The following is a 27,039-nucleotide window of genomic DNA, read 5'->3' as shown; positions in this document are numbered from 1 at the left end:
ATGCGCAGCTCCCTCCCGCCTTGCGCCGGCGTTGCCCGGGCCCTGCGTTCTCACGCACCGCGTTGCAGACGCGAGCGGAGCTGCTGCAACAGGAAGAGGCAATCGGAGGAGCCCGGCGCGCGCGAGGCGTGCGGTTGTGTTCTTCTTGCTGGGCCGTAGCGGCCGAGCGGCGCGGCGGCCCGGAGAGGTGCGGGGGTATGGGATGAGATAAGATGCGCCGGACCGGATCGAGTACGGCGAAGCTGCGCTTCCCGGCGGTGCGGCGCCGCTCCGGGCTGGCGGTCAGCTTGGTTGTCGGCCGGCCTGGAGGCAGGCGGGCGAGCGGGCGGCGGCGGCCACGCTCCCGGGGCACCTCGCATGGCGGTCACGCTCGGCCGAGCTGTCGCTCCTTTGTGGCACTTGTTGCGGTTAGGGTCAGTCGGACATGCCGTGCTGGAGATGCACGGGCACGCGTGTCAGCAGGAAAACGCTACGTGCTCTTGAGCGTGGGCAGCCCCAGGGAACGTGGCTTAGGAGCCAGGGGCGGTACTGGCGGTGTCCGGAACGGGGCGGCACTGAGGCACTCTGCTGCGGAGCTGAGCAGCAGAGTTCCTTGCCTCGTTACCTGAGTGCAGAATGTTGTGTGTTCGTCTTGTTATTTCGCCTTAATAGATTTAAAGAACTCATAAATGCTACTCAACCTGAAGTAAATGTGTACATATATAAAAATATATGTGTAGACAGACATATGTATGCAAAGTCTGTGTCATAAATATGGAATCAATACTAATTTTTCTATCACTAATACTGAATTATGGACTTTGTAGTAAAGATGTGCTGGGCTGCATTTTGCTAATCTTCCTTTAAGACCTCAGTGATTGCTGATGTGTCTCATACAAGAGAAATACTGTTGAGTAGAAGGTACCAATCTATACAACAGAAGACTGGTTATGTTGCTCTATGCACTGAAGTTTGGTTATTGACTTACTTAAAGAAAAAAAAAAAGTTGTAAAACAGAATGGCCCAAAAAACAAAGCCCAACAAAATACAGTGCTGATCACCCTTAGGCTTGTTTTGAAGACAAATGAAGTTTGCCATCCTCTTAAGAGTGAAGGCTGTATTGGCGGATACAGTCCATGCAGACACTGGATTTTGTGTTGAATCAATCTGAAAACTGATAGCGGATCTTTTACAAAATGGTTTTTTTTTTCTACACTGTTGAGGCTCAGAGTACTAACAGTGCTGATAATTGCTGAACGAAACAGTTGTCAAATTACAGTTGATTGTAATTGTTCAGATGGCAATGCAGTAATGCTGTTCAGTAAAGTATTTGTTAGTTTTGACAATTTATGTTACTAAGTAAACCAAATCATGTCTTCATTACAGGTTTTACGTGATGTTCATTCCACTGAGTTCATAGACTTAAAAAGCAACATGGTTGACATAATGAATTTGTCTTCTCCAATCAGCCATGCTGTTCATGAAACTAAACGGTGAGCTTTATTTCAGTGTTTTATAGTCTATACTATGGTTCATCTTTCAGTGGTTAACTTTCTAGATCCCTGAAACTGTAATTCAGAATAAAGAAGAGGCACATATGGTGCATTAAAGCTGTATCATGTCATTACAGTCATCATATGAAGAGGTTTATTTGTCTAAACAGATGTGTAATGACCATCTGATGTGCAAGAGTTCTTATATGTCATTGCAGAAGACATAATTTTCATACAGAGGGAGTTCCTGTCTCCAGTTAGGGATCCCTGACTTGTAGTGCCAGAATGATTCTTTATTAGTTGAGGTTGTAGGGGTTGGCTTTAAGTCTTGCTCACACATAGGCAGGAACATGAAAAAACCCTTGAATATAACTTTGAGTTAGGCAATCAGACTACGAACCACTACTTCTGATAGGGGAATTTTGAGGATTGCGTTGGTAGATGGAACACAAAACAAATTCTCCCTGTTCAAGTTCCTATATGCTTTCTGCTAGGCAGAGAAGGAAAGATAGTGAAAAACCTTTTTCTGTTGTATTCTTTGTACACTATAACAAGCTGGCTTAGTAAGTTAATGGGAGCTTAAAGCTTTTGAGTCAGAGAAGCATTTTGCAGGGTAGAACTCAAAAGCTGTTTCACTTCTTATTAAGAAGCTTCAAAGTACTTCTGAAGACAGTGCCATTGATAAAAGTTATAGTTGATAAAATGCATAGGTTTTTGTTGAATAGCAGTTGCCAAGGAGCTATTAAGAGAAGACAATGTAAAGAAAGAGCTTTCTTGGAATTCTTGCTGGAAGGAAAGCAAATCATGCAAATCGTGTATACTGTAACATTTGCCAGGGATTTTGTGTGATTTTTGTATTTGATTTAAGCTTCCCTCAGCTTTATATTGTAACACATTTCATTTCATGTGAATATGGAAGGAAGAATCTCAGAGAATCACAGAGGTTGGAAAGGTCCTCTAGAGACTGTTGTGTCCAACCCTTCCCCTGCTGAAAGCAGGTTCTTTACAGCAGGTCACACAGGAAAGTGTCCAGACAGGTCTAGGATATCTCCAGAGGTGGAGACTCCACAGCCTCCTGTATGTAAAGATTTATTGAAAACCTTCCTGAAAGTTTCGTAGAATCATAGAATCATAGTGGTTGGAAGGGACCTCAAGAGATCATTGAGTCCAACCCCCCTGCCAAAGCAGGTTCTGGAAAAAGCAAAGTTTACTGAACTGAAATAAGAAAATGAACAATAACACAATAATGGTTATTTTAACATCAGCTTTGGGAAATGCAGCTGGTGCATCTCTTCTAGATGCCTACAGATACATCTCGGATCTTGCATAATGAGCAGTTACATTTAACTCTTGTTTCAAAGAGCTGTTGTAGGGTAACAAATACATGGCATAATTTTATGTAAGTGAATGCTTTGCATTTTTTCCTCATAATCTAGTCATTTAAAGAAGAGGGTGTTAAAATTTATAAGTACTATTCACATACTTTGAAAATATTCATACTTTGCAGCTTATATAATGCTGAGAGTGGGTCACAGTTACTACAAAATAGCAGTGCATCAGAGTTGGATGTTGCTGAAGATCTGAGAAGGAAACTCTGTCAAGCCAAAGAAGAAAAAGTAGACATAATAATTAAACACAATGAAGAAGTAAGTTGTTTTTTGTTCTCTTTTATTTTACTCCTATAAGAGATGTAAACATGTTTCTTTAAGATAATTTTCTTACACAGTGTGTCAAAAATGCTGTCATTAGCTGAAAAACAGCATCAAAGTTATCACTGTACAGACCTCTTACACCTATTCATAGGGACTGATAGCAGCTCTACTGTCATTGCTGGTAATGAAAGTCACTCCTTGTGCACATTTGCTGCAAGGAAAGAACTTGTCACCTCTACCAGCAGCTTGTTAGATAGAATTGCCCAGTGACACAAATAGGTACAAGTAATAATTGAATGTATCCTGATAAAAGGCTTGTACTTAGTTTTATATATGAGTATGTATGTATGTATATTTTTTTGTCAGGATATTAGGGTATGGTTGTAATTCCTCAGAGTTCATAAATCTAGTGCAGCGTTTTTGTGTATGTACATCACATCCAGATGGGATATCTTTTAATCATCTTGCAGTGTCTTAACTTAGTTTACTACTTTTGCTAAAGCCAGTATGACAGAAGATGTGCTGCTTTAGACTGTGCTTGTGTAGAGGAATTCCCACTCTGAATAGCAGTTCTACTCTTACCAGTTTGCTAGGGGTGGTTGGTGCAGTTACTCATTCTTTTTTTTTTTTTTTTGGTGCTAAATCTAGTCATTAGACTGAACTTGCTTTTTCATATCCATTCATTATTGGAGTCTGGATGCAAATTAAGAGATTGCTATCTCTACCACTTAAGTTGGTCTTGTGCTGCATTATTCTCCCACTATTCCATTGGCTGTGTGTTTGTTCTGTGGAAATATGTCCCAAGAGTTATCTAAATTTGAAGAGAAACCTTTCAAATTGAAAATTTGTAAGCTTACTGTGCACATCAAAATTCACAATGATCAATGCTGTACTACAACCACAAAGTTGGATTACTTTTCAAGCAGTTGAACTACTTGGGGCACTGTTTTGTGTCAAGTGCTTACAGATAATGGAAGTGCTCAAGTTAGCTACAATGCAATTAGTCAAACTGTAGATTTTTCTGAAGAAATCTATATTTACTCTTCACCTTCTTATTATAAAGTAGCTTGAATTTTATTTTCTAGACAAAGGTTTTAGTAGCAATGACTGGAGTGCATTCCTCGATCTAGATGAAATTACTTTTTAATGGATTTTCCATTCTTTATTAAATTTAGCTGCATTCTGCTTGACTACTGAATTACTATATTGGACTAAACTTCGTTTATATGCACACCTGTGAGTTATTAGATATCTAATAATCTAATATCCCTTCACAATTGTCTTTCAGGTGTTAAATTTGGAGAAGATTAATCTAAATTTGCCAGTTAAACAGAATGTTCTGATTGGTGCAGTTTTTTCTTTTAAGGTGCAGGAAGATGATATTATAGCTGTTATTTTCTTATGGTAGAATAGTTTCGGAAAATTGATTTTGGAGTACCTGAACTCAATATAGCAATATGAATAGTTTGGCTATAAAAAACAACGGGGATAATCAGTACTCATTTACACAGATTTTGTCTTTTGCAAGAGTGGATTTGAAGTTCAAGTATAATGAGTAGGTATCTGTAAACACAATTTAAATTCTCTTTTTAAAATATTCTTTAGTTGCATTTCTGTAGTAAGTTTCTTTAAAAGAGCATTCCTGCCAGTTTTCTGAAACAGATTTATTTTGTAGCTACGTAACTATGAAATCCAGATTGTAAAATTACAGTCTGAATTTGAGAAAGGAGAGACAATTCGACAAAGTCTGGAGTACGAATTAGCAATTGCCAGAAAAGATGCTCGTTTGAGAATATGTACTGTTGAAAAAGAGTTAAGTGATGCAAGAAACAAGCTTGCAGAGCTGCAAGGTAAGTATCAAAAGAGCAAATGCTGAATAATGGTGAAGTCTGTTCCAGGTCAAGAAAGGAACTGAATTCCAGCAAGTAAAGTTTCCTACTTATGGCTGTGTTTTTGTTTTGTTTTTTAAATTTCTTTTATCTTTCTTATCTCTTAACAATCTATTTTTGTAAACTCTTATGCTTGCTGGTTCATGCATGAGTTAAAATTAAACTACTAAGCCTGTCATTTTGTTTTCTTATTTTTTTTCTTTCCATGCATTCAGTTTTTCCCTTTTTAGTTGCTGTTCTCGTACAGAATTGTATGCATGGTTAATCCACATTTAACTCTTAATATATAATAGTATAGTGCATTTTTTCCTTCCCTTTTTGAAAAAAACCCCAAAACATTCCTGTTCATTTGTTTGTATTATTTCTAACAACTTATTTTTCTAGCATTTTTCACCTCTTCAAAAGCATCATGTTTTCACCATTCTTATGCAGTTCCCATCCTTCCTCCTTGTTTCACTTTTCACAGGTAATGAAGCAGATATGTTGCAAAGTTACTCTATTCTGTGGGAATATGACAGTAGTAAGTGGTTGATTTTTATCACGACGTTTTTTTTCCTACTAGTTTTATATCCAGAAATTCAGATTTCCTTGATTATTCTCTACAGTGTATGTGAAATTTCTCATTCTTACTTCACTTAGAAGTCCATTTCTAATTATTTAAGTAAGTATAATGCCTCTTAAGTCTAGTAAAGGAGGTGTATTTGAGTTTGAACCTTAGCTTTTTTTCATTGAAGAGTTCAGAGTGCTCATTTAGAGCTGGTCTTCCAAGTGCTGAAGGAGACTTAAAAACTTGGAAATAATTAAAAGTGCCAGGTGTTTCTAAGATAATTAGAAAACTGAATTTTTAAATCCTTTAGAGAATAAAAGACATAGAAAACATTCTTTGGGAATTTCAAGCCTGAACAGTTGTTTTCTTAGAGGACACTATCTTTGGATGCTCATTTTGCTGGATTATGTGCCAGTTTTGAGTCTGTTCTGATTCAGATATGAGTAGTAGATGTTTGTACACTTTAACATAATTAAAATCTCATTTTATAATATCCTGTGATTAAGAAAAAGCTGTATTTGTTGGCAACTCTTTCACGTAGCGGGTAGTGGGTGTGAGGCCATGACTGAACTTTCAGGAGATCTGTACTAATTGGCCCTACAGCAGATGAACCTACTCACCCACCAGTGAACCTGTGGCACTTCTGGAAACATAGCACAGAAAATTGTAAGAGAAAGCAAACAAACAAACAAATGAAAAAAAAATGCCAAAGCAGGAGGAGAGAGGTGTGCAAGGAAACTGGGTGGAATTGAAGAAGAGAAGAGAGGCAGGAATGGAGTAAGTCTGAGTGATCAAAGTAGTGATCTCCCAGCAGGGTCTGGGAGATAGGACTCCATAGGAGCTTCCGTCACTGAAGGAATCATGTTGTACTCACCCTGGTCTCCTACACTGCCCTCACCAAACAGACTAAGTTTGTTTTGTGACAGGGGAACTGGAGAGCAAAAAGGGAGATGAGATTTTGCAGGATTTTTTTTTCCACATGTCAGTATGTTGAACTTAATAGCCTGTTTGAATTGTTTGAAGTTCCACAGATTTTTTCAATTGTTGTCTAAGAAGTAGGTTCATAGGTTCATTAGGTTTGAAAGGACCTACAAGATCATCTAGTCCAACCATCCTCCTATCACTATCCCTACCCACTGAAATACTAAATCAAATCCCTTAAAAAGGGTGTATACATTGTTTTGCTACCTCAGACACTTGCTGGGCTGCCAGCAACAGATTCCTTGTAAAGGGTAAGCATCTTCTCTGGCCTATCTTGCCTTGGGTTGTAGAATCATAGAATCACAGAATGGCTTGAGTTGGAAGGGACTTCAAAGATCACCTTGTTTCAGCTGCCCTGCAATGGATAGGGACTTCTTTCAGGTTGCCCAAAGGCTCATCCAGTCTGGCCTTGAGCACCACAAGGAATGCAGCATGTGCAACTTCTCTAGGCAACTTATTCCACTGCTTCACCACCCCAGTAGTGAAGAATTTCTTCCTAATATATAATGTTAAATCTATCCTCTTTTAATTTATAACTTGTCTTGTCACTACACTTACTGATGAAGAGTCCACCTCCACCTTTCCTTTAAGTCCCCTTTGGATACTGGAAGGCTACAGTGAAGTCTTCTCAAAGCCTTCTCTTCTTCATGCTGGAAAAGACCAGCTCATTCTCTTTTCAAGAGAGGAGATGCTCCAGCCCTTTGATTATCACTGTGGCTCTTATGTACCTCTTTCAACAGATCTATTTCATTCTTATGCTGGGGGCCCCAGAGCTGAACACAGTACTGCAAGGAAGGTTTTCTGAGAGAGTGCAGAAGAGGAATCTTATTTTAGAATCAGAGTGGCCTGGGTTGAAAAAGACCTCAAAGATCATTGCGTTTCAGCCCCCTTGCCATGAACAGAGTCACCAGCCACTAGACCAGGCTGCCCTGAGCCACATCCAGCCTTGCCTTGAATGCCTCCAGGGATGGGGCATCCACAACCTCTCTGGGCAACCTGTTCCAGTGTGTCATTACCCTCTGAGTGAAAAACTTCTTCCTAACATCTAACCTAAATCTCCCTTATGTTAGTTTAAAACCATTCCCCCTTGTCCTATCACTATCAAGCCATGTTATCCCTCCTGTTTATATGTTCCCTTCAAGTACTGGAAGGCCACAATGAGGTTTCCCTGGAGCATTCTCTTTTCCAAGCTTAACAAACACAGTTTGCTCAACCTTTCTTCACAGGAGAGGCGCTTCAGCCCTCTAATCATTTTAGTGATCCTCTGGACCTGTTCCAAGAGCTCTGTCTTTCTTGTGCTGGCACCCCCAGGCCTGGACACAGTACTACAGATGGGGCCTCAAAAGAGCTGAGTAGAAGGGAGCAATCCCTCCCTCTCCCTGCTGGCTACCCTTGTTTTAATGCAGCCCAAGATAATAGTTGACACTCCAGGATCCAAGCACACACTGCTGGCTCTTGTCCAGCTTCTTGTCCACCAGGATCCCCAAGTCCTTATCCACAGAACTGCTTTCAAGGGTTTCTTCCCCCAGTCTGTATAAATACCTGGGATTACCCTAGCCCAAGTGCAACACATTGCACTTGGCCTTGTTGAACCTCATTTGGTTCACATGGGCTCACTTCTGCAGCCTGTCCAGGTCCCTCTGAATAGCTTCCCTTCCCTCCAGTCTGTCTACTGTAGTGCTCAGCTTGGTGTCATCCACAAACTTGCTGAACGTTCACTCAATTCCATTGTCTATGACATCGATGAAGATGTTGAAGAGCATGTGTCTCAAGACTGATCCTTGGGGGACACCACTTGTAACCAGCCTCCACCCAGACAGAACCATTGATCACAATTGTTGATCAATCTTGATCTGCTAGCTGTGCTTCTTTTGATGCAGCCCAAGATATGTCTGGGTTTTTGGGCTGCAACTGCACATTGTTGTTTCACGTTCATTTTTTTGGTCATCCACTAGCCTTGAGTCTTTCTTTGCCAAGCTGCTCTCATCTGCTCATTGCGCTGCCTGTATTTGTACTTGGGATTGGCATGACTCAGATGCAGGACCATGTGCTTAATCTTTTTGAACTTCATAGGTCCACCATGCAAGCCCACCCAGGTCTCTGTGGATGGCATCCCTTCCCTCTGCTGAGTAGCATCACTCAGCAGGCTTTTCCTTTAGTCACAGAATTGCAGGATTTGGAAGGGACCTCAAGAAATCATTAACCTCCTGGCTAAAGCAGGTGCCCTATGAGAAGTTGCACAGGTAGGCATTCAAACAGGTCTTGAATATCTCCATAGGAGACTCTACAACCTCTCTTTATAGCACTCTGTCACCGTTATCATAAGTTCCCCATGTTAGTATGGAACTTCCTTCATACAAGTTTTAGGCCGTTACTCCTGTTCTATTGCTACACGTCACTGAGAATAGCCTGATCTTATCCATTTGCTTCCCACCTCCTTTTAGATATTTATAACATTTATCTTCACCACAGTGCAGTGACAGAGCACTGGCACAGGCTGCCCAGGGAGGTGGTGGAGTCTCCTTCTCTGGAGACGTTCCAGACCCACCTGGATGCCTACCTGTACAACCTGGGCTAGGGAGCTGCTTTGGTAGGGGTGTTGGACTCGATGGTCTCTTGAGGTCCCTTCCAACCCCAATGATTCTATGATTCTGTAATTCTGTGAGATCCCCTCTCTTCTTTCGCCCAGGCTGAACAGACCCATGTTACTCAGCCTTTCCTCATATGGGAGGTGTTCCAGGCCTTTCATCATCTTTTTCTCCCTCTGCTGGACTCCTTCTAGGAGATCTCTGTCTTTTTTGAACTGCAGGACCCAGAACTGGGCACAGTATTCTAAATGTAGCCTCACCAGGGCAGAGTGGAGGGTCATTTCATTAGGTCTGTGCATATCTTTATAGTCTTTAACCATGTTTAACTGAACTCAGAGTTAAATAGTAGAAACTCAAATCAGTTAGAAATTTAGAAATACACTGACTAAATGTTGTGGAAATCTGAAATTAAGTCCTCCATGCTATAGGGACTTCACTTGAAAAAGTTATCTCAAGTTTTTAGTCTTTTCCAAGAAAAGAAAATGAATTTATAAAAATCCTTAAAAGCTTTCTTATGACCTTATGTGAAAGATGGTGCTCAAACCTCAAAATTTTACCTTTTTATAGATGTGTTGCCCTCCTGTGCTAATATTTATGTCCAGAGTATATCACAATACCAACACTTATACTTTTTTTTCTGAACATGCTTAGCAGTAGTATTTGTCTTCTTTCTTTCTCATTTTTTAATCAATAGTATTTAATGAAAAGCTTCAGCAGAAAATGATAGAGACTGAGAAGACATTTGATATTGCTAAAAAGAAGTGGAAAGAACAACAGCGAAGACTTGCAAGTGAAAAGGATGATATTCTCCGAACACACAGGGAGGAATATGATTTGCTTCTTAAGGAAAGAAGTGAACTAGAAAGTGTTTTGCAGGTATGATCTATTAATAGTTTTAAAGATGAATTGCATGTGATAATGCCTGGAGCATTTTTTGGTGCAAAAAGTTGAGTAGTCAATTCAGATTTTTTCTGGTATGAGAAAGAAATCTCCCAAATAGATTAATATTGCAGTATTTTTTCTGAAGAATGTAACTTTATAAAGTTGTTGTTTTGCAGACTTCCTTGCTTTGTTGGAATGTGATATAGCAGGTGTCATGTTAAATGACTAAACTTATTTAACAGTGCACAGTGGTGGTGAGGCACGCTTACACTGTATATAGTTCAGAGCTGAGTTAGTAGAACCAAGGAAGCCTAAGACCTAGGTTCCAACTCAGTATTTGTCTTACCTCCCTTAGTTTGATATGTATTCTTTTGCCTCCAAGCAGAAAAATCACTTGTACAATATGGAGATAACAGACTCACGAAACCCAGACTGTGATAATGGGATTTCCAATTGTGTGTTGTATGTTATTTGCTCTGTACGACATAAGAAGGATGTGATAAATGTCAGTGAAGTTTTAAAATTTCTGTAACCCTAGCATTGATAGAAAGTACTTCTGCTGCTGGAAATTCAGATAGAAAAAAATAATTCATTTAGCGTTTAAAGGTGACATATCATTCATATAAATTAATTATCTGAAGAATAAAAATTCACAGTATATTTCTGGAAAGTCACTTTCTAAGTTGGGCTGCACTGGCATGCATAAATCCATAGATGCTAAATATGTTTATAATTCTAATAGGTTTTTATACTTTTTTCACAATCAAGCAATTCAGAACAATTATATTTCAAATAAATACAGTAATATTAAGCTGTGGAAGTGTTAAGTTAATATGGCCAACCTTTAACTTGTGTCACTGGGATACTAACAGTTACATAATTATAATTCAATAATTTTAACCTCTGTAATGGAAAATTTAATCCCCTTATGCCTCAGTGATATAATAACACCATTTGAGGAAGAGTGAAGAGGTATTTACTGTTGGAGAGCATCTAAGAGAGGTCTATGAAGACGGTGAAGGGTCTAGAGGGTAAGATGAGTGAGGAGTGACTAGTATCCCTTGGTTTGTTTCAGCCTAGAGGAGACTCGGTAGACCTTAGAGCTGTAGGGCCCCATCTCACACAGAATGGAGAGGCAGGTGCTGGTCTCTTATGATGGTAGCAGGACCTAAGGGAAACATGTGAAGCTGCCTTGAGAGAGGGTCAGGTTGGGGATTAGAGAAAAGTTTTACACCAAGACAGTGGTTGGGCACTGGAATGGGTTCCCAGGGTGGTGGTAATGGCTCTAAGCCTAATGAAATTTAAGAGGTGTTTGGACAGAGGTCTTAAAAATAAGAGTTGAAATTTTGGGTGATCCTGGATGGAGCCAGGAGTTGAACTTGATGGATCCCTATGGGTTTGTCTCCTAAGAGTTCAAGGAAGTCTAATATTCATACTTTAAAAGAAGTGTAGAGCAAAGGCTGTAGTAGGGTTTAAAGCCGTTAAGAGTGACGTATGTAGAGAACAAGTTAAGTCTACTTAGAGATTCTTATCTTAGAATTTCTGTTATTCAACTCAGGTTTTTATTTTAATATTTTTCATCTTATTATTTAAAACTTCCTTTAATATATGAGAAGCTTGACTCATTTGGACTGGGTACTTGTAAAGCCATGGAAGATTAGCTCTGCTTTCTTCCCACACTCAGTTCCAGTCCTGGGGCAGTGCCAAACAGTCCTCCCAGGTGACACAAAACAACTCTTGCTTGGCAGCTTGGAAGCTATGTTCTGACAGCAAAGTTATCTCTTATGCTACATTATGATGCTGTCTATCAGATTCTATACTGTACCCATAGGAGCATCTATTAAAAAAAAAAAAAAGAGCAGAGAGAATTACTGATTTACATCTATTCCACTGGTACTGTGAACTTTCTTTTCAACCCTTTGAAAGCAGAATGTAGTAAGAAAAGTGCAATTAGAAGTAATTTAGAAATCAAGTAGTGTGGCTGTATAATATATTTGTCCTTGTAATTGCAGGAGTTGCACTATGTCTGCAGTTCAGCCCGGTTTTGGGCCAATTCCATGACTAATGGGGCAGAGGGGCCTGCAGACCCCTGCCCCAAGATAGGGGGATGGTGGGTAGGAAAACGGTGGGGGATGGGCCTGGAAACAAAACAGCAGCAATGAACTAAAGGAGAAATACAATATAATTTGAATTGTGTAAATCAAATAAAACGAGAGGGTGTCCAAAACCTTACTCTAATACTCTAAAACTGAAGGCAAGTCGGCTAGGGAGCATACACTGCAGAGATGAGCAGTTAAAGAAGGGGTAGTCTCATGACTTGTGAGCAGTTTTATCTTTCCCTTTAAATGGAAAATGGAAATGGAACAGTGAAACTCTTCTGGGATATGTAGTTCTTTCTCTTCTGAGAACGTTACCTGGAGCTGTTGGCAATCCATGGAACTGGAGCACCCAGAAATGGCTGCCAGGAGTCACTGCTCACTCCTCTTCAACTTACTGTCAACCAGAGCTCCCAGATCCCTTTCTGTGGAGCAGCTCTCCAGCCTCTTGTCACCTAGACAGTACATGCATTCAGGTTTGTCCCATCCCACATGCAGAATCCAGGATTTATTCTTGTTGAACTCCATGTAATTGGTGATTGCCTAGCCTTTGAAGTTGTCAGGATTTTTCTTCAAGACCTTTCTACCCTCAAGGGAGTCAATGTTGCCTACTAATCTAGAGTCATCCACTAACTTACTTGGCATAAAGTACCTTCAACTCCTACATCCTAGTCATTTAAGAAAAGATTTAAGAGAACTGACCCCAAAGTGGAGCCCTGTAGAACCCCACTGTTTACTGGCCACCAGCTTGATGGTCACTACCCATTCACTCAAACCCTTTGAGCCTGAGAAGTCAATTCAATCATTGTGTTTAGCTGGACATTTTGTCCTAAAGGATCAGTTTCAAAACAGTATCAAAAGTGTTGCTGAAATTCATAGAGGTTACACTGACTTAAGGGAAATTAATCCCCTCCAATGTGATATTGCAGGTTCTTTGATGTGCTCTGTTGATTGTACTTAACAGCCCCTCTGCTTCACAACATAAGAAAGCTCTCGAGTTCGGTAATAAGTGCAATAGCATCACCTTGTGGTTGGCCAGAAGATAATGTTATTTTCCAGAAGCATTCCAGAGTTTTTTCTTAAATTACTTATGCAGTCACATTGTTTATATACGCATTAAAAATAGTCAACAGTATTTTTATAAGTGCATTTATAGTAAGCATGTACATGCTGTGCAAGCATATGTGTATAATTTTTACATAGTCAGATGTTTCTCTTTGTACTTTCTAAGGGCAGATGTCTGATGAGGTTAATGTTGTACAGTTTTGTACTTGGAAGGAGTCAGAAAATCTCTGAGTCTTTTTAAAGGTTCTGACTTACTGCAACTCATATCGACTTGTATAACTAGCTTGATGTATTTCCTGTTAACTGAAGTCTGATTAATGTTAACTACGTTTCCAGTAAAAAAATATTTCTAAATCTTGACACAGTATTTTTCCAGTAAACTATGCATTACTTATTTAATACATATTTTGACCAACTTATTTTTGTTGATGTCTGGAAGGTATACCTGAAGAGATATAGATACCTTTTAGTGTGGAGAGAGTGTGAGTAATTGTGTATTAAACTTCCCTATTTTGCTCTGTGGTGGGAGGAAACCTGCATATTGGCTTGATACAGTACGAGGAGATGTTAGAGGATTAGTTTGGTTTCTTTATAGGACTGTTATTTTTGCAATATTGAATTTACTTAATGTTCCTATTCTTAATTCATATTTCACACAGATGTTCCTTGTTACCTTTTCAGAGGATCCGAAAAAGTAATATGATAGTGCTTGCACATGAATGTAGAGACAAAATAAACTTATTTTAATTAGCAGTTTGTAAAACTTAGCATCTTAGAGTGGTTTTATGATTTATCAGTATTCCACATCATAACATTATGTAGTCTACTGGGAGTAAGAGTTAATGCTGTGTTTCTGTGGATCATCAGTAGTTCTGGATATACCTGTCAGAAGAGAAGAACAACTGTGTACCCCAGAGGAGTTTCCTTTTTTCTGTTTTCTATTCAGAGGGAAAGATAAAACTGTTGGCAAGTCACAAGATGTACTCTCTTTTCCTTTCTGCTCATCACAGCAGTATGTGTGCTCCTAGCCATTTTGACTTCAGTGTTAGAGTAAGACCTTTGGTTTTTGGTCACTCTCATTTTATTTGATTTATTAGCTTCAGTTCCAATTACATTGTATGATATTGTGTTATCTTGCATTCCAATATCTTATTTAGTAAATTAGCTTTCCTCTTCAGATCATTGCCACTGTTTTGCTTTTAGGCCCATCTCCCTTCTCCGTTTCCCCTTTCGCCCTTTTCCCTTTCCTGGGTTGTGGGTCCATAGGTCATGAAACTGGGCTGAATTGGCCCATAAACCATTGACAGGTGGTCTTGATACCCTTACTGTCTTGTTTGAATGGTCAAAACTTTCTACCTTCAATACAGAAGAATATCTAAAATCCTTTTCCAGACTTTGGAAACAGCTTGTATTTATTTGATCTTCATGTATAAATATGGTTCTGTCAGACTTCAGTCTTCCAAAAAATCATTCTATATGAATAATTCATTTTGTCCTTCTTTCTCCCTGATAGGGATATGCTTTATGATTAGTAATTTCTAGGAACAAGAATATGTGATGTAGGAATAATAGCAGAGTTTGCAGACCAACTGAATAGCTCTGGTTTATTTTCACAAAATGTCTCTTGCCGTGATTTTGAATAGGATTAAATGAGCAAGAGGACTTAATGTAATCTTTCTGTGTTTTGCACAGAAAGCCATTTTATCAAATTAGGTCTCCAAAGGTTCTTCAACTAAATCACTGGATTTATAGCTTGTTCTTTATCCTGGTTATGGGAAAGCTTATTTCTGTCCACTAGACTAAGGCTATTAATTCTGAGACTTCTGTGATCTCCAGTTTAAGTATGTGTTAGACTACTAGGAGTTAATTATTTGGCTACTTTTCTGCTAGCTAGCTGTGGTGTAAAAGTGGATTTTGTAGCAGAGACTCCCCAGAGTTGTGGAGTCCAGTAGTGCTATTAATTATCCCACTCTGTACCTTTTCTCATCTTCTGAATGCAGAAATTTAAATGGGAACAGCGTATTTATTATTTTAATACTGAGAGCTACTTAGTAGATCCTGTATATAATTGTTGAAAGTCATTCAATTTCTGGACTAAGATTAGCAAAATTTCAAAGATTAGCAAAAATGAACATTGTAAGTTTATCGAAGTGGCCAATTCTAAGAACATTTCATTTGATTTCAAATTCTATTAATTAAAACCAAAGCAAAATAAAACTTCCTGTCCCTATGTATCATTTTGTCCAGTGCAATTGCAGGCTTTCCTCCTCCATCTCCTCCATTTGGTAGGATGAGAGAAGAGGTTGGAAGAGTAGCCCTTTACTATTTAAAATTTCCTGTGGTGAATTGTCTCTGTTTTTAATACAGTCACAGGTCACATTCGTGTTGATTTTTGAACCAACACGTTTTTCCTGGTGGTGAGTTAAGAACATATGTGGTCTTGGGCAGGTGGTTCTGTTGACAGGTTGGATATTAGTAAATGGTTCTAATTCAGTCACTGTTCACAAAGTATTCCTTTTTTAAGCTCTTTATTATTATACTTTAATTAATGTTATTTCGTTCCCTGCTTTTTCTTCTTTCTCTTTTCCTCTAGAAGCAGAATAGCGCATTGCAAAACTTATGCAAAAAAATAAAAGATACGGAACTAGAACATCTCGACTGTTCTGAACTGCTAACTCGCCAAGTACATGAGCTTGAATACAGTGCTGAACGAGAGGAGCGACTTAAAAAGGAACTCGAAGTAATGCTTTTTGGTTACTGGCATTAGTCTCAAGTAATGCTGAAACTCTGAGTAATTTATTTTTGTGAGATAAAACCTCTCAGTTAGCTGGTGATTTCAGTTTACTGACATGCTTACTGTGTGTGTCTATAGGGTGAATACCCTGAACAAGTAGCACAATATAATGAAGATCGACAGTATATTTTTGGATGGCTTATCCAGATGGTATAAAGGCACCCAATAGATAGGAAGGGCTCACCTGTCACTGAAGGTTAAGGCTTGCCCGGAACTCCACAGGGGAGGGATCTCTTGGAGATCCTTCCCTAGTGGTGGTCAGCCCTTAATTGGGGTCTGGGAGAGGTGGAGCCAGACTCCACCCCTTCTGGTCACACAGATGTATTGCCTTCATCTGTGCTCCTGTGACTGATTCAGTGCTCGCCTTAGGGATCAATCAGTGCTTCAGGCCATGAGTCAACAGTTCCCATACAGTGTCTCTCTTGAGGCTGGTGTTTGAAGAGCAGATGGAAAAAGGGTTAAATGAGCATGAAAATAAGTCTAAGAGTAGGAAACTTTTATTTCTCTATATTGTCCCTACCTATGAAATGTCTTTTTTTTTATTAATCATCTGTTCTTTTTTGCTTAGTTTTTTTTCTTTTTTTCTACAAGAAAACTTGAAATGGGAAATATAGTAGAGCTGAGAAAGGTGCCAGATGGTGTATTTTGTAGAGAAAATAACATACTAGGAGATCACAATGGTGTTTTGCAGCACTCCTGTCTGTATCTAAATGCTAAAGGTAGTTCTAGTTTGTGTGTTGTGTGATACCTGTTACTGAGAGGTCTCAAGCTTTTTGAACTAGTGTCTTCTAAATGTATTTCTTTTACTCAAATGTTATTTGCAATTTTCTTCAAAGTTTTACTGTTTTGTTCATCTACTGAGTGGTTTTATAGTAACTGCTGTCTGAATGTGTGATCTGAACCAAGACATTCTTGACAAAAGGTTTGTTACTATAAAGCATAGTAACCAGATAATGCTTTGTCCTGATCTAAGATTCCTACCAAAGATAGTTCTAGATCTTTTGTACGACCAAGTTTAGAAAATAGGTACTTGTGGAACATTAGGAGTCCTTAAAGATAATGTAACATGCAGGTTTTAGCTGTGTTTATTCTTTATTTTTCCCTTTAAAAGCAAAGAAAATATTCAAAGAATTGGTCGCTAGAAAGTTAGAACACTGCAGTAAAGGTGAAGTACAAAAGAAAATTACTACAGTGAACATCAAAGCTCATCAGTTAAAAGCATTGATTGACAGACATTAAGGTAGACAAAGGTAGACAGACGTTTTTACGCTCAGAGATCTGTAGGAAGTCTATTGTTAGCTACGGCAGGGTGCATATATTGGCCCAAGCAGAATTTCCTTCAGAAGGAAAGTACTATGAAATTTGAATAGCCCTTTTAAGACAAAGATTTTTGCTTCAAAGGACTTTCATGAAGACCTTTTTTTTTTGGTGTGACTTCGTGACATATAACATTAACTTAGAAATCATGATCTGAAAGGAAGAATAAGGCAAGCAATGGTTTCTCTCTTTAAGTAATTTGTTTGTGTGTATTTACCATCTGTAAATTCAAAAGGAAAGTGCTCAGAACGTGTAATGGTGTGCTGGAGGTGGCTTTATCATGTAATGCTATCTATTAACCAGAATCAGCTAAGATAACTCAAATATTGTTAAATTTTTGTTAGAATTAATGTATTGATCTCTTAATAGTTTAGTGAGAAAACAACATACACTACAGAAAAAATATTATTGTGATACTTCCAAGGGTAGGTGTTTAAGCAGTCATAAAGGAAGGTATGTGCTCTTACATAGAAAGGTTTAAGCAAGTGAGCACGTCTGTGTGTATAGTAATAGTGAAAAGTAAAATAAACTGCACTGCATATGCTCTGGTCAGCTTGCAGCTCACCATTACAAAGTTAGATTTCAAATGTGTAAATGTCTGAAAGGACCTACTATTCTGTGCTTGAAATCAGACTAATAAGAATTTTTTTGAAAAACCAAACGAAACACCTTTATTCTTTAAAGAGCAGAAGCACTAGGTATTTTGAGTTTATTGGTTATTTTACTTAGCTTATTGCCACCTGGGGACTTGATGCTGGGTGTTGGACTCAAAATCCTAGGATTGGTTTGTTTTGCCTCTTCTGTGATCATGAAAGGCTGCTAACTCCACGTTTCTGAATTTTAGAATCGAGAATGATAAAACCTATTTTAAGTTGCCCTATCACCCGTAATTCTCTCTCTAAAAATTTAAATATATGTGAAGCAGTTTAGTTTTACCAGAGTTTGAAGTCTGATTTGCAGCCTTTCTTGTTTGAAACATTTCCTTGATTTGTACATTTGTCATTCTACTTTCTTCCATTCTGAAGCGCAGTCAGGTAGAGGTATTATCTTTTCTTCATGCAGGAACAGAGTGGAGGGACCTCAGTAAGAAAAGCCAGACATGCTCTTCTTCAACTATAGTGTGGCTTCTGGAGCTTTCTCCTTGAAAATTGTGAAGGAAGTAATGCAGAGCTATTCAAGGATGGATCTGTTGGATAAAGGAAGGGGAAGCGAGCACCACCTTCCCTCCTAATGGATGAAAGGATAGGACCAGACCGTACCCTTTTAAAAGGCTTCTGTGAAGCCTGGAGATTGTTGAGATTTAAGCTTATTGCTATGTATAGCCCTTCTTCCTCTTTACCTTAAGCAGCTGCCTTGCTAGCATGATGGTTTCTGTGCATCACATTCTCAGTTGCCACATTCTTCTTTTGTATAGTAGAGGAGACATTAAAGAAGGGTGGTAAAGTCTAGCTTCTGTGTGACAATATGTTTGTTTCCTTGCAGTTCTGTATTACTCTCACATAGTTCTGTGTCAATTAAAAACTTCTCAATATATGGGAATAAGTATTACCTATTAGAAATACCAATAGTTCTGTTAAAGTTCTGATAACCAACCTGTATTTAAAGCTGTGGTTTAATTACAGATGTTATTTTTACCTATAATGTTGGCAGTTGAGGTGGATTTCCATTCAGAAGCCTTAAAATAGTACACCTCAAACAGAAAATAGTATTTTTTTTCATGTAGTAGTTCTGTGTTTGTTAGCTTATGAGTTGCTGTTTATTTTCCTTCTTTCTTTAAATGGGAAAATGGTATTAGAAATTATCATTATTTTAATACCCATGCAGACTACCTAATATATACGGGCATTGAATAGCAAATGTGTACTTCAGTTTTTCTGATGACAGAGATCATCTTAGGGTGGTTTGTATGGAGAACAGGGTAGTTTGAATTAAAAGGTGATCCTTCAATTTTTGCTATACCTGCCTCTTCGTATGCAGACAGGATGAAGTTTCTTGGAGCTCACAAAGTTGTTCACTACCCTCTGCTGGACATAAGAGAGAAGTCCATGAAAAAAAAAAAAAAGCCCCCCAAAAAATCTTGTTGCTGTAATGAATGAAAGTGAAAAATTTAGAATCTTTCTTTGTCACTCTTACAAGGGATTGTATCTAATAGATTGTAATAGAAAGAAAGAAACTTCTTAGCTCTTCCTTATCCTTTCTTTTTAAAAAAATATTACTCAGGTTTTCTCCATCAATTATTATTATGAAATTAATCTAAATGAACACATTTCCAGAATTGATGGGAATTATTAGTCTGTGGACAATTACCATTATTCTGTTGCAAGATAGCTATTGATATGTAACCTGCTAGCTGTCTAACATGCAGCAGTACCAAATGTGGTGTATTACTGCATGAGCCTGGAGTCCTGAACACATAATCAGAAAAAAGCCCTGAAGTTGAAACCCTGTTATTACTCTGTCTCTTTAGCCCAAGGTTCAGTAGTTAAGTTCTTTTTGTATTTGTATTGACCTCATCAAGGTCCTACTATTTATACATGTTAGTTTTCTGGAACCAGTGTCTTTTATTTTTGCCCTTTGTTCCACTGTTCTGGAAGGATGATTTCTTGGGAAATATAAAGCAGTTTGTATATAAATAGTGAAACAGTGTTTCTTGTGGCATGTCTGGTTGCCAGAAGCTGGGTGGGAAAGCTATTTGATGAACAGTGAGTGAGAGGGAAATGTGGATTTTTATCATGAAAAGCAGAATTAGTATTTCATAAATTTCAAACTCTGTCTTGTTCACGGCAATGTGGTGGTTTTCTATTTTCTTTTATATGTTTTTGAGGTTGCCAAATCTCAGTATGTTGGAGTTCAAGGTTTGTCAAGGTTTTTAAGCCTTTTTCTTGAGTCCTGAAAAATGTCCCATAAGTCCATTCATTTTATTTCTGAGACTTTGAGTATATTGCCATTTTAAGACCAGTTCCTTAGCTTTCAGATGATCTTTCTATGTCCCCTGTCTTTAAGTATACAGATATTTTAATAGCCTGCTGAACAGGTAGTCTTGCATTACTTTCGAAATGCTGCTATGATGGGAAAAAGGCTGTGAAGAAACTTTTTTGAGTGATGGTCCAACTCTGTATTTACAGAAAGTCTATGTAATAATGAAGTACACATAATAATAAGGTTGTGAATGTACTAGATTTCTTACTGTATATAAGTCAGGAATCAAGAAATTGAATCTCAGATGAAAACAAAATTGTAAGCAGACGAAACTAAACCAGACTAATTATTTTTCTTTGTTATTAGTAAATTCACTGTGAATTGTGGTATTGGGTAAGTTATATAGGTCTCACAGGACAGAGTTGATAGGGCTTCAAACAGTATGAAAAATGACACATCCCACAGCCAGTTAACAGTGCCACTTGTTAAAATTTTAAGTCCTTTTGTCTTCCCTGCCTTCACTCTCCTTCATGCCTTGCTCTTTCTGAAGCCTCCACTTCCTAGTGTCTCCATACTCTCTCACAACACATACCTAGGAGTGTGAGCTACCAGGTCTTATATGCCCTCTAAGCACTGGATTTTGGTGGCTTCAAAGTCTGGGTTACTTCAGTGATGTGCTTACTAATGTAATGGACTTTAGAGAGGACCTTCCTCATTATCAGCTAACTTTTTATTGTGTTATTCAAATAATGGTTGAAGACTTGTCACTCTTAACTCACTGTCAGACCAAAGCTGAAGGTTCTGTAGTCCTTGTAAGGATTAAGCAGTAAGTCACATTTTAATTTTGTCTGTGTGCATGTATAAAGTAACAGTGTCAATGATAGGGCTTTTAAGAATTTTAGCAGCTATGGAGCATAAGACCCAGAAGAGATATCCTTTTCCCCTCAAAGTACTGTAGGAAGGCAGAGCAATTAAGATGGGTTTGCCAACTGCAAATCAGTTGTGAATTGGGATAGGTTTGCACTTCATCTGAAAGCAGTTTAACGTTCCTGGTTGTTTTGACATTTTTCCTAGAGATGAGCATATTATTTTATAGCCCCCGCATCAGTGTTACACTGGTCAAATACAACTCTTTTGTCAATGAGATACGTTACTCTTCATTTATAGGACTTCATTATAGGAAATATTGATAGTGAGTGTAGACTGAACTCTGTAAAGCTGAAAGAACATTTACCTCAGTGGTTAAGAATTGCATTAGTTAAGTACTTTTATAGTTAATAATAAGTTGTTTATTATCTGGACAGGAGATGGCTCCACCTTACCATGATCAAGAGGCAGTAGTATTTCTAACAGTAGATAGAAGTGTCCAGCACAGTTCCTAAAGATGTGCTTAGACCTGACCTCTTAATTTGAGTTAGAATTTGTAGGGAAGTGCTAATAAGTTGGAAGAAGTAAAATTAATTTGAATGTGGAAGCAAACAAATGGAATGATGGTTCTGAACTGATGCATATTTTCTTCCCTGAAAATTGTATCCAGGCTGAGCATTGCATGTAAGGGGCTGTGTACTCATAGACTTAGAGGTGTCTAAGAATTCTGACAATTTGTTAGTGAAAATTCTTGTAGAAGTTATTAGAAGTGAAGGAGGGAAAAAGGACTTTTACTGCCATGTCTGAAGTTGCTAACTGTTGGAAATGTGCTTTTTTCCCCCCCTTTTGTTTTCTTTGTTGCTTGCTGAGTTTTGATCTATGTGCAAATGTCAAAGGATTCAGTTTAGTGGCATTGCACACGTGTAGGATACTGGGCAATACATTCTAAATGAGTAATTCAGTTTCACGTGTTATTGCAGTGAGGAACTGAGAAACATGGAAGCCACGCAGACACTTTGAAAAATGGTACTGCAGACTGTTAGCATATGGAAAATATCTCCTAAATACTTCATTGGCATTTACATAGAAAAGGACAGTGGAAAAAGTGGCTGAACATCATAGGCTTAGTCTAACATATAGCATGGTTACCTACAAGTTAAAGCTTGCACTGAAGTTTCTTTATCCATTTTTCTTTGCTCTTTCTTAAAAGATGGAATTCTGTCTGTGCTGTCATGAAAACAGACGTGAGATCTGTGTTAAATTGAGACTTAGATTTGTTCAGCTTGAGTATCTGAGACAACTGGAAATTTCATGAGTTCTATGTAGTACCCTGTCTGTCTTCAGATATACTGCAGATCAGATGAACTTGGTCTTATCTCTGTCACTGCTGAATCTTACTGAATAACCAGTGTTATCGGTGCTGTTTAAGAAAAAAACTTTCATCAGAGAACCCGCTTATTTCAATCCATCTTAGTGATATATCACTAGAAAGAAATATGCTATGCTAAAATGGAAAATATTCCTAGTTAACTTTCAACTGAGAAACGGTAGTCTTGGATATCTATATATACTTTGTATACAGGCTTTGTGTAAAGTTTTTGAACACATAGGAAGACTGGCTGTTATCTTCTGCATGATTCAAATGAGTTTTGCATCTTTCTGTTTGTCAGAAAGGTATTTGAAACTCCTCTCTTCATCCCAGTTCTTGTTCTGGAGTCTTTAATGTAGTGTTACAGATTAGACTTATCCCTGGCATTTCTTTCTCTCACAGAATTCGCTGTGGGTCATTATCTCTGCAATGGCATGACAACAGTATATACTATAGAGAGTAGTGCTTGTAAGGATTAGCAGAGCCTGTTTGAGACTTCGCTAGGAAAACAGACAAAATTTTCTATAGAGTGTTTGAGGTTTTTTGTTTTTTTTAATTCCCTCTGCTTTAGTCACAGTTTGGAATTTAGGTCCAACTTCTGTGGCTGATGTATACTTAGATAAAGAGCAATCCTAGATAGTTCTAGATAATTCTATCTATAATCCTAGATAATTCTAAGTGAAATGTGATTTTTTTCTCCATACATGATAAATCCTTCTGTTGTTTAACAAGCCTTATATGCTAATTTCTGATTAAGTGGGGTTTTTTTTTCACAATTTTTCCTCTAATTTACTGACATCTGACTTTGTTTAAATTTACTAAATATATAGAATCATAGAATATCCCAAGTTGGAAGGGACCCACAGTGATCATCAAGTCCAAATACTGGCTAAAACAGGACTACCTACCTAAGAAAACAAACCCTCTGTCTGAGAGCATTTTCCAAAACCTTGAACTCCATCAGGTTCATTGCTGTGACCGCTGTCCTGGGGAGCCTGTTCCTGTGCCAGACCACCATCTTGGTGAAGAGCCTTTCCCTGACATCCAGCCTGACCCTCCTCGTGACGCAGCTCTGTGCTGCTCTCTTAGATCCTGTCACTGTCACCAGAAAGCAGAGATCAACACTGCCCTTTCCCTCTCCTTGTAGGGAGCTGTAGGTCGTGATGAAGTCCCCACTTAGTCTCCTCTAGGCTGAACAAACCAAGGGATCTCAGCTGCTCCTCGTACATCTTGCTCTCAAGGCCCTCCACCATCCTTGTAGCTCTCTTTTCAATGCTCTGCAGGAGTTCTATCATAGAATGGCCTGAGTTGGAAGATACCCTAAAGGTCATCTAGTTGCAGTCCTCCTGCCATGGTCAGGCACACCTCACATCTGGCCTATATGGTAAACCAGAAGCTGCAGCATGCAAATGAAAGAACCTTGGAAATTAAATAAATATTCATTGCTGTACGATAAACTAGATGACATCTTTATTACTTCCGCAATTTACTGGTGTATTTTTTTCTGCAAGCTCTTTTAAATTTCTGAATCCATTCTGTGCAAGAGAATTGCTTATACTGAGGTTGAGGTATACTTGAAGAATTTCTCAAGATGAGAGGATAATATAGTTCAAACTTTGGCTACAAGCAATCCAGTAAATTAGCAGTAGTTCTTGCCTGGTCCCTGACAGTGACATATGTTGAAAGAGCATATATCTAGTTCTCTCCATTGGTCTCTGTTTTCTGAAGTTTCAGTAAACTCCAGTTTACTCCAGTTCCTGGTGAGCTTTTCAGTTCTATTTTTTTCAAGTATTCTAAATGTAAAACTTGTGATAAGTACCTTTCTCACTTTTTCCTTTAATTGTCTAATAAAGCTTAAATAGAGTTATAGTAAAGCTGACATTTTTTAGTGTTACTACAAAAAGAATGAAATCTATCTTGTTAAGATTTTTTGTTCACAGGCTACTTTTAGTAGGGTGTCAGGGCAGTATTAATTTTTAAAACCATGCTGTCGGCAGTTGTTAATGTGTTAGAGGATGCTAAGGCGGTCATTATGAACTGATCCCAGAGATAGTTTGTTAGTTCTGCATTAAAACTGATGATTGGAAGGAATAAGACTGTTAGGACTAAATCAAGACTTTTTTTTTTAGGATGGTCTTAGAAATATTCAAGTATTGGCAGAGAGTTTGTGCAAGATAGGTGTTTTTTTGTTTTTACTTAAAAATATTAAACATATTAAACTTCTGAGAAGAGAAAAAGTTTGGGCCTTCTGACACATCTTACTATAGGGTAGGTTTGGTAAGCTCTGTGCCTTTGCTGCTTTTCTCTTTGGTATGCCTCCAACATCTGTATTGAAAATCTTTCTTTTTTTGTGTGTGTGTATGTGAGAGAAAGATTATACAAACAAACACTAAATTTATTGCCAAGAACCTTTGTTCTAACATCTGTTAAAGTTTCTCTCTCTTCTCTGAAACGTTTGGAATCAAGATGCAGTCTCACCAAATTACTTTACATTTCCAAAATCAGTAATTTTTATTGTATTTGTGCAACCTGAATTGTGCTTATGTTAAACAACTTTCTGATATTTATTCATTTTTATTGGTGTGTCTAATTTCAACTGAAATGCTGAGACAGTTTGGATTGTATTTTTCTTATCAGTTCTATCATCCATCATAGTGAAAATATTTTATTAATATAAAACAGGGTAGTTAAATTCACATGTGAGTTTGTATGATATTTGATCTTTTGTTACTGCTTTAGCTAAAAGCATTTTTTTCAGATGAAATGCAGTGTCCAGGCCTTTATCTGGATGTATGTGTCTAGTTATTGCTTTTGTGTTTAATGTAACTTGGAAGTCAGCTTAAAACCCTTAAAAAACAACAACAGCAACAAACAAACAAAAACCCTGCTGCACCCTAAAAAATTAAGTAAGGGAATAGTCTTTCTTTTGGACATTTTGTGGCCAGTCCAAATTGTAGAGTAGATTTTTAGCGTAATCATTTGGGTTCTCTAAGTGCTGGAAGAGTGGACAACAGAGATTCAGCAGCCTAATTCAGACAATCCCATGTTGCTTAAACTGTGCTTGTATGTACAGATATTCTGTTCTGTAATGAAATGTGACTGATTTGATTAGTCAGGATATTTGTTGAAAGATCATACACATCCTGACATTTTATGGAAAAAAAAAAAAGGATAGAAAGAAGTCAGTACAGGTACTGTGTTAGCACTTTAAAAAATATTTTTAAAGATTTTTGGTGTAGAGAATCTCACTGGTTTAGGCCTGCAAAGCAGTGCGTTATTGGCACTTTATTTGGAAATTACATGCTAAAACCAATATGTTTTTACAGAATTCTCAATCTTCCCAGTTCTTTGTTGTCTCACTGAAGTTATAGATACTCTATTGCTATTTCATTGTTTTTTGGAAAATGTAAGATGGGGTTATGTTGCCTCAGGTTACAACCTTGGCAAATATTAAGGTAATCAGTAGAATATCTAAACTCATTCTTTTTACTTTCTGATTCCAGCCAGAGTTTTCTTAGTTCTAAAACAATGCAGCAATAACGTAATGCTACATCAATTTATTTAACAGATTAGAAAATAATAATGTAAATTTAGGTCTGTAAAAATTATTTTGATGTTTCTTGCATCATTTCTTGGATAATCATACAGTTTCATGTACAATTCAGATATTTTGGGTTGGTATATGGAATCCTAAAATACAGAATAAAAAGAGGAGTCTATATGTCATCTTTACTACCTGTCTGAACTTAAATTTCTTCAAAATGTACTTCTAGGCAGCTACAGATAGAATAAAACAACTGGAAGAAAACATTGAAGTAGAGAGAGCAGCACATTTGAAATCCAAATTCAATTTGGAAATTGCCCAGGTAAACATTTTGTTAAATGTTTTGTGGAAGTTTACAGTAAAGGGGTTGATGAAGTTGTAAAGATGTGATCTTCTAGATGCTGCAGAGTGGATTTTTTTTTTTTTTTTGCATTTAAGTTTCAAAACTGTAAGACATGAAGAGAAAACTGGAAAAGTACCTGTTTCTCATGGAATATTATTTTTAATTTTTTTTTAATACTAATGATTTACTTGGATTTGTAAGATGGAGAGAGTAACTTCTAGTATTTAAACAGTGTGGGGGAAATAAATATTTCTTAGGAGTTAAACACCATAGTACTGTGTAAACATCCTGTTCTGTGCCTTTTGAATGGACATTTATAAAGACTTTTTAGAGATGCAGTAAATACATCTGACTTCTGTAGGAGTGTGTACTTAATAAATGCACCCTGAAACTGCTGTTCCAAATACGATTGTTCAGAGTAGATTTCAGCTTCAAACAACATTACAGTGACAACAATTACCAGTAAAGATAATTATATGAGAAAATATTATATATGTACTTTAATATTAATTCTTTTCATTATTTAACAATAGATATCTAAACAACTGAGAAGAGCTGGGCAATGCTGTCAATTTAGGAAGCAGCAGGGTAACACCTCAGATTTGTCCTAGAGGAGCTTGGGACAGTTCTTTGAAGAAGGTAACAAGGCTGACTGACCAGCTGAAGTGTCTCAACACCAATGCAGGCAGCATGTCAATAAGCAGAATTGGAAGC

General features: G+C 37.8%; 1 protein-coding gene across 1 annotated transcript in view; it reads left to right on the top strand.

Annotated features, from left to right (window-relative positions):
• The window catches only part of CCDC171 (coiled-coil domain containing 171), a 158,379-nt gene continuing 131,340 nt past the window's right edge, over window positions 1-27,039 (top strand). Inside the window, 8 exon segments of the mRNA XM_065745478.1 lie at window positions 1-128; window positions 233-587; window positions 1,366-1,472; window positions 2,980-3,118; window positions 4,800-4,974; window positions 9,824-10,005; window positions 15,766-15,912; window positions 26,212-26,304. Coding sequence (XP_065601550.1) covers window positions 1-128; window positions 233-587; window positions 1,366-1,472; window positions 2,980-3,118; window positions 4,800-4,974; window positions 9,824-10,005; window positions 15,766-15,912; window positions 26,212-26,304 — 1,326 coding nt within the window.

This window comes from Cyrtonyx montezumae, unplaced genomic scaffold (assembly GCF_038088225.1).
Source record: "Cyrtonyx montezumae isolate F1298 unplaced genomic scaffold, pur_monq_1.0 scaffold_36, whole genome shotgun sequence".
NCBI classification, from domain to species: domain Eukaryota; kingdom Metazoa; phylum Chordata; class Aves; order Galliformes; family Odontophoridae; genus Cyrtonyx; species Cyrtonyx montezumae.
This window is presented reverse-complemented; position numbering and strand designations above follow the sequence as displayed.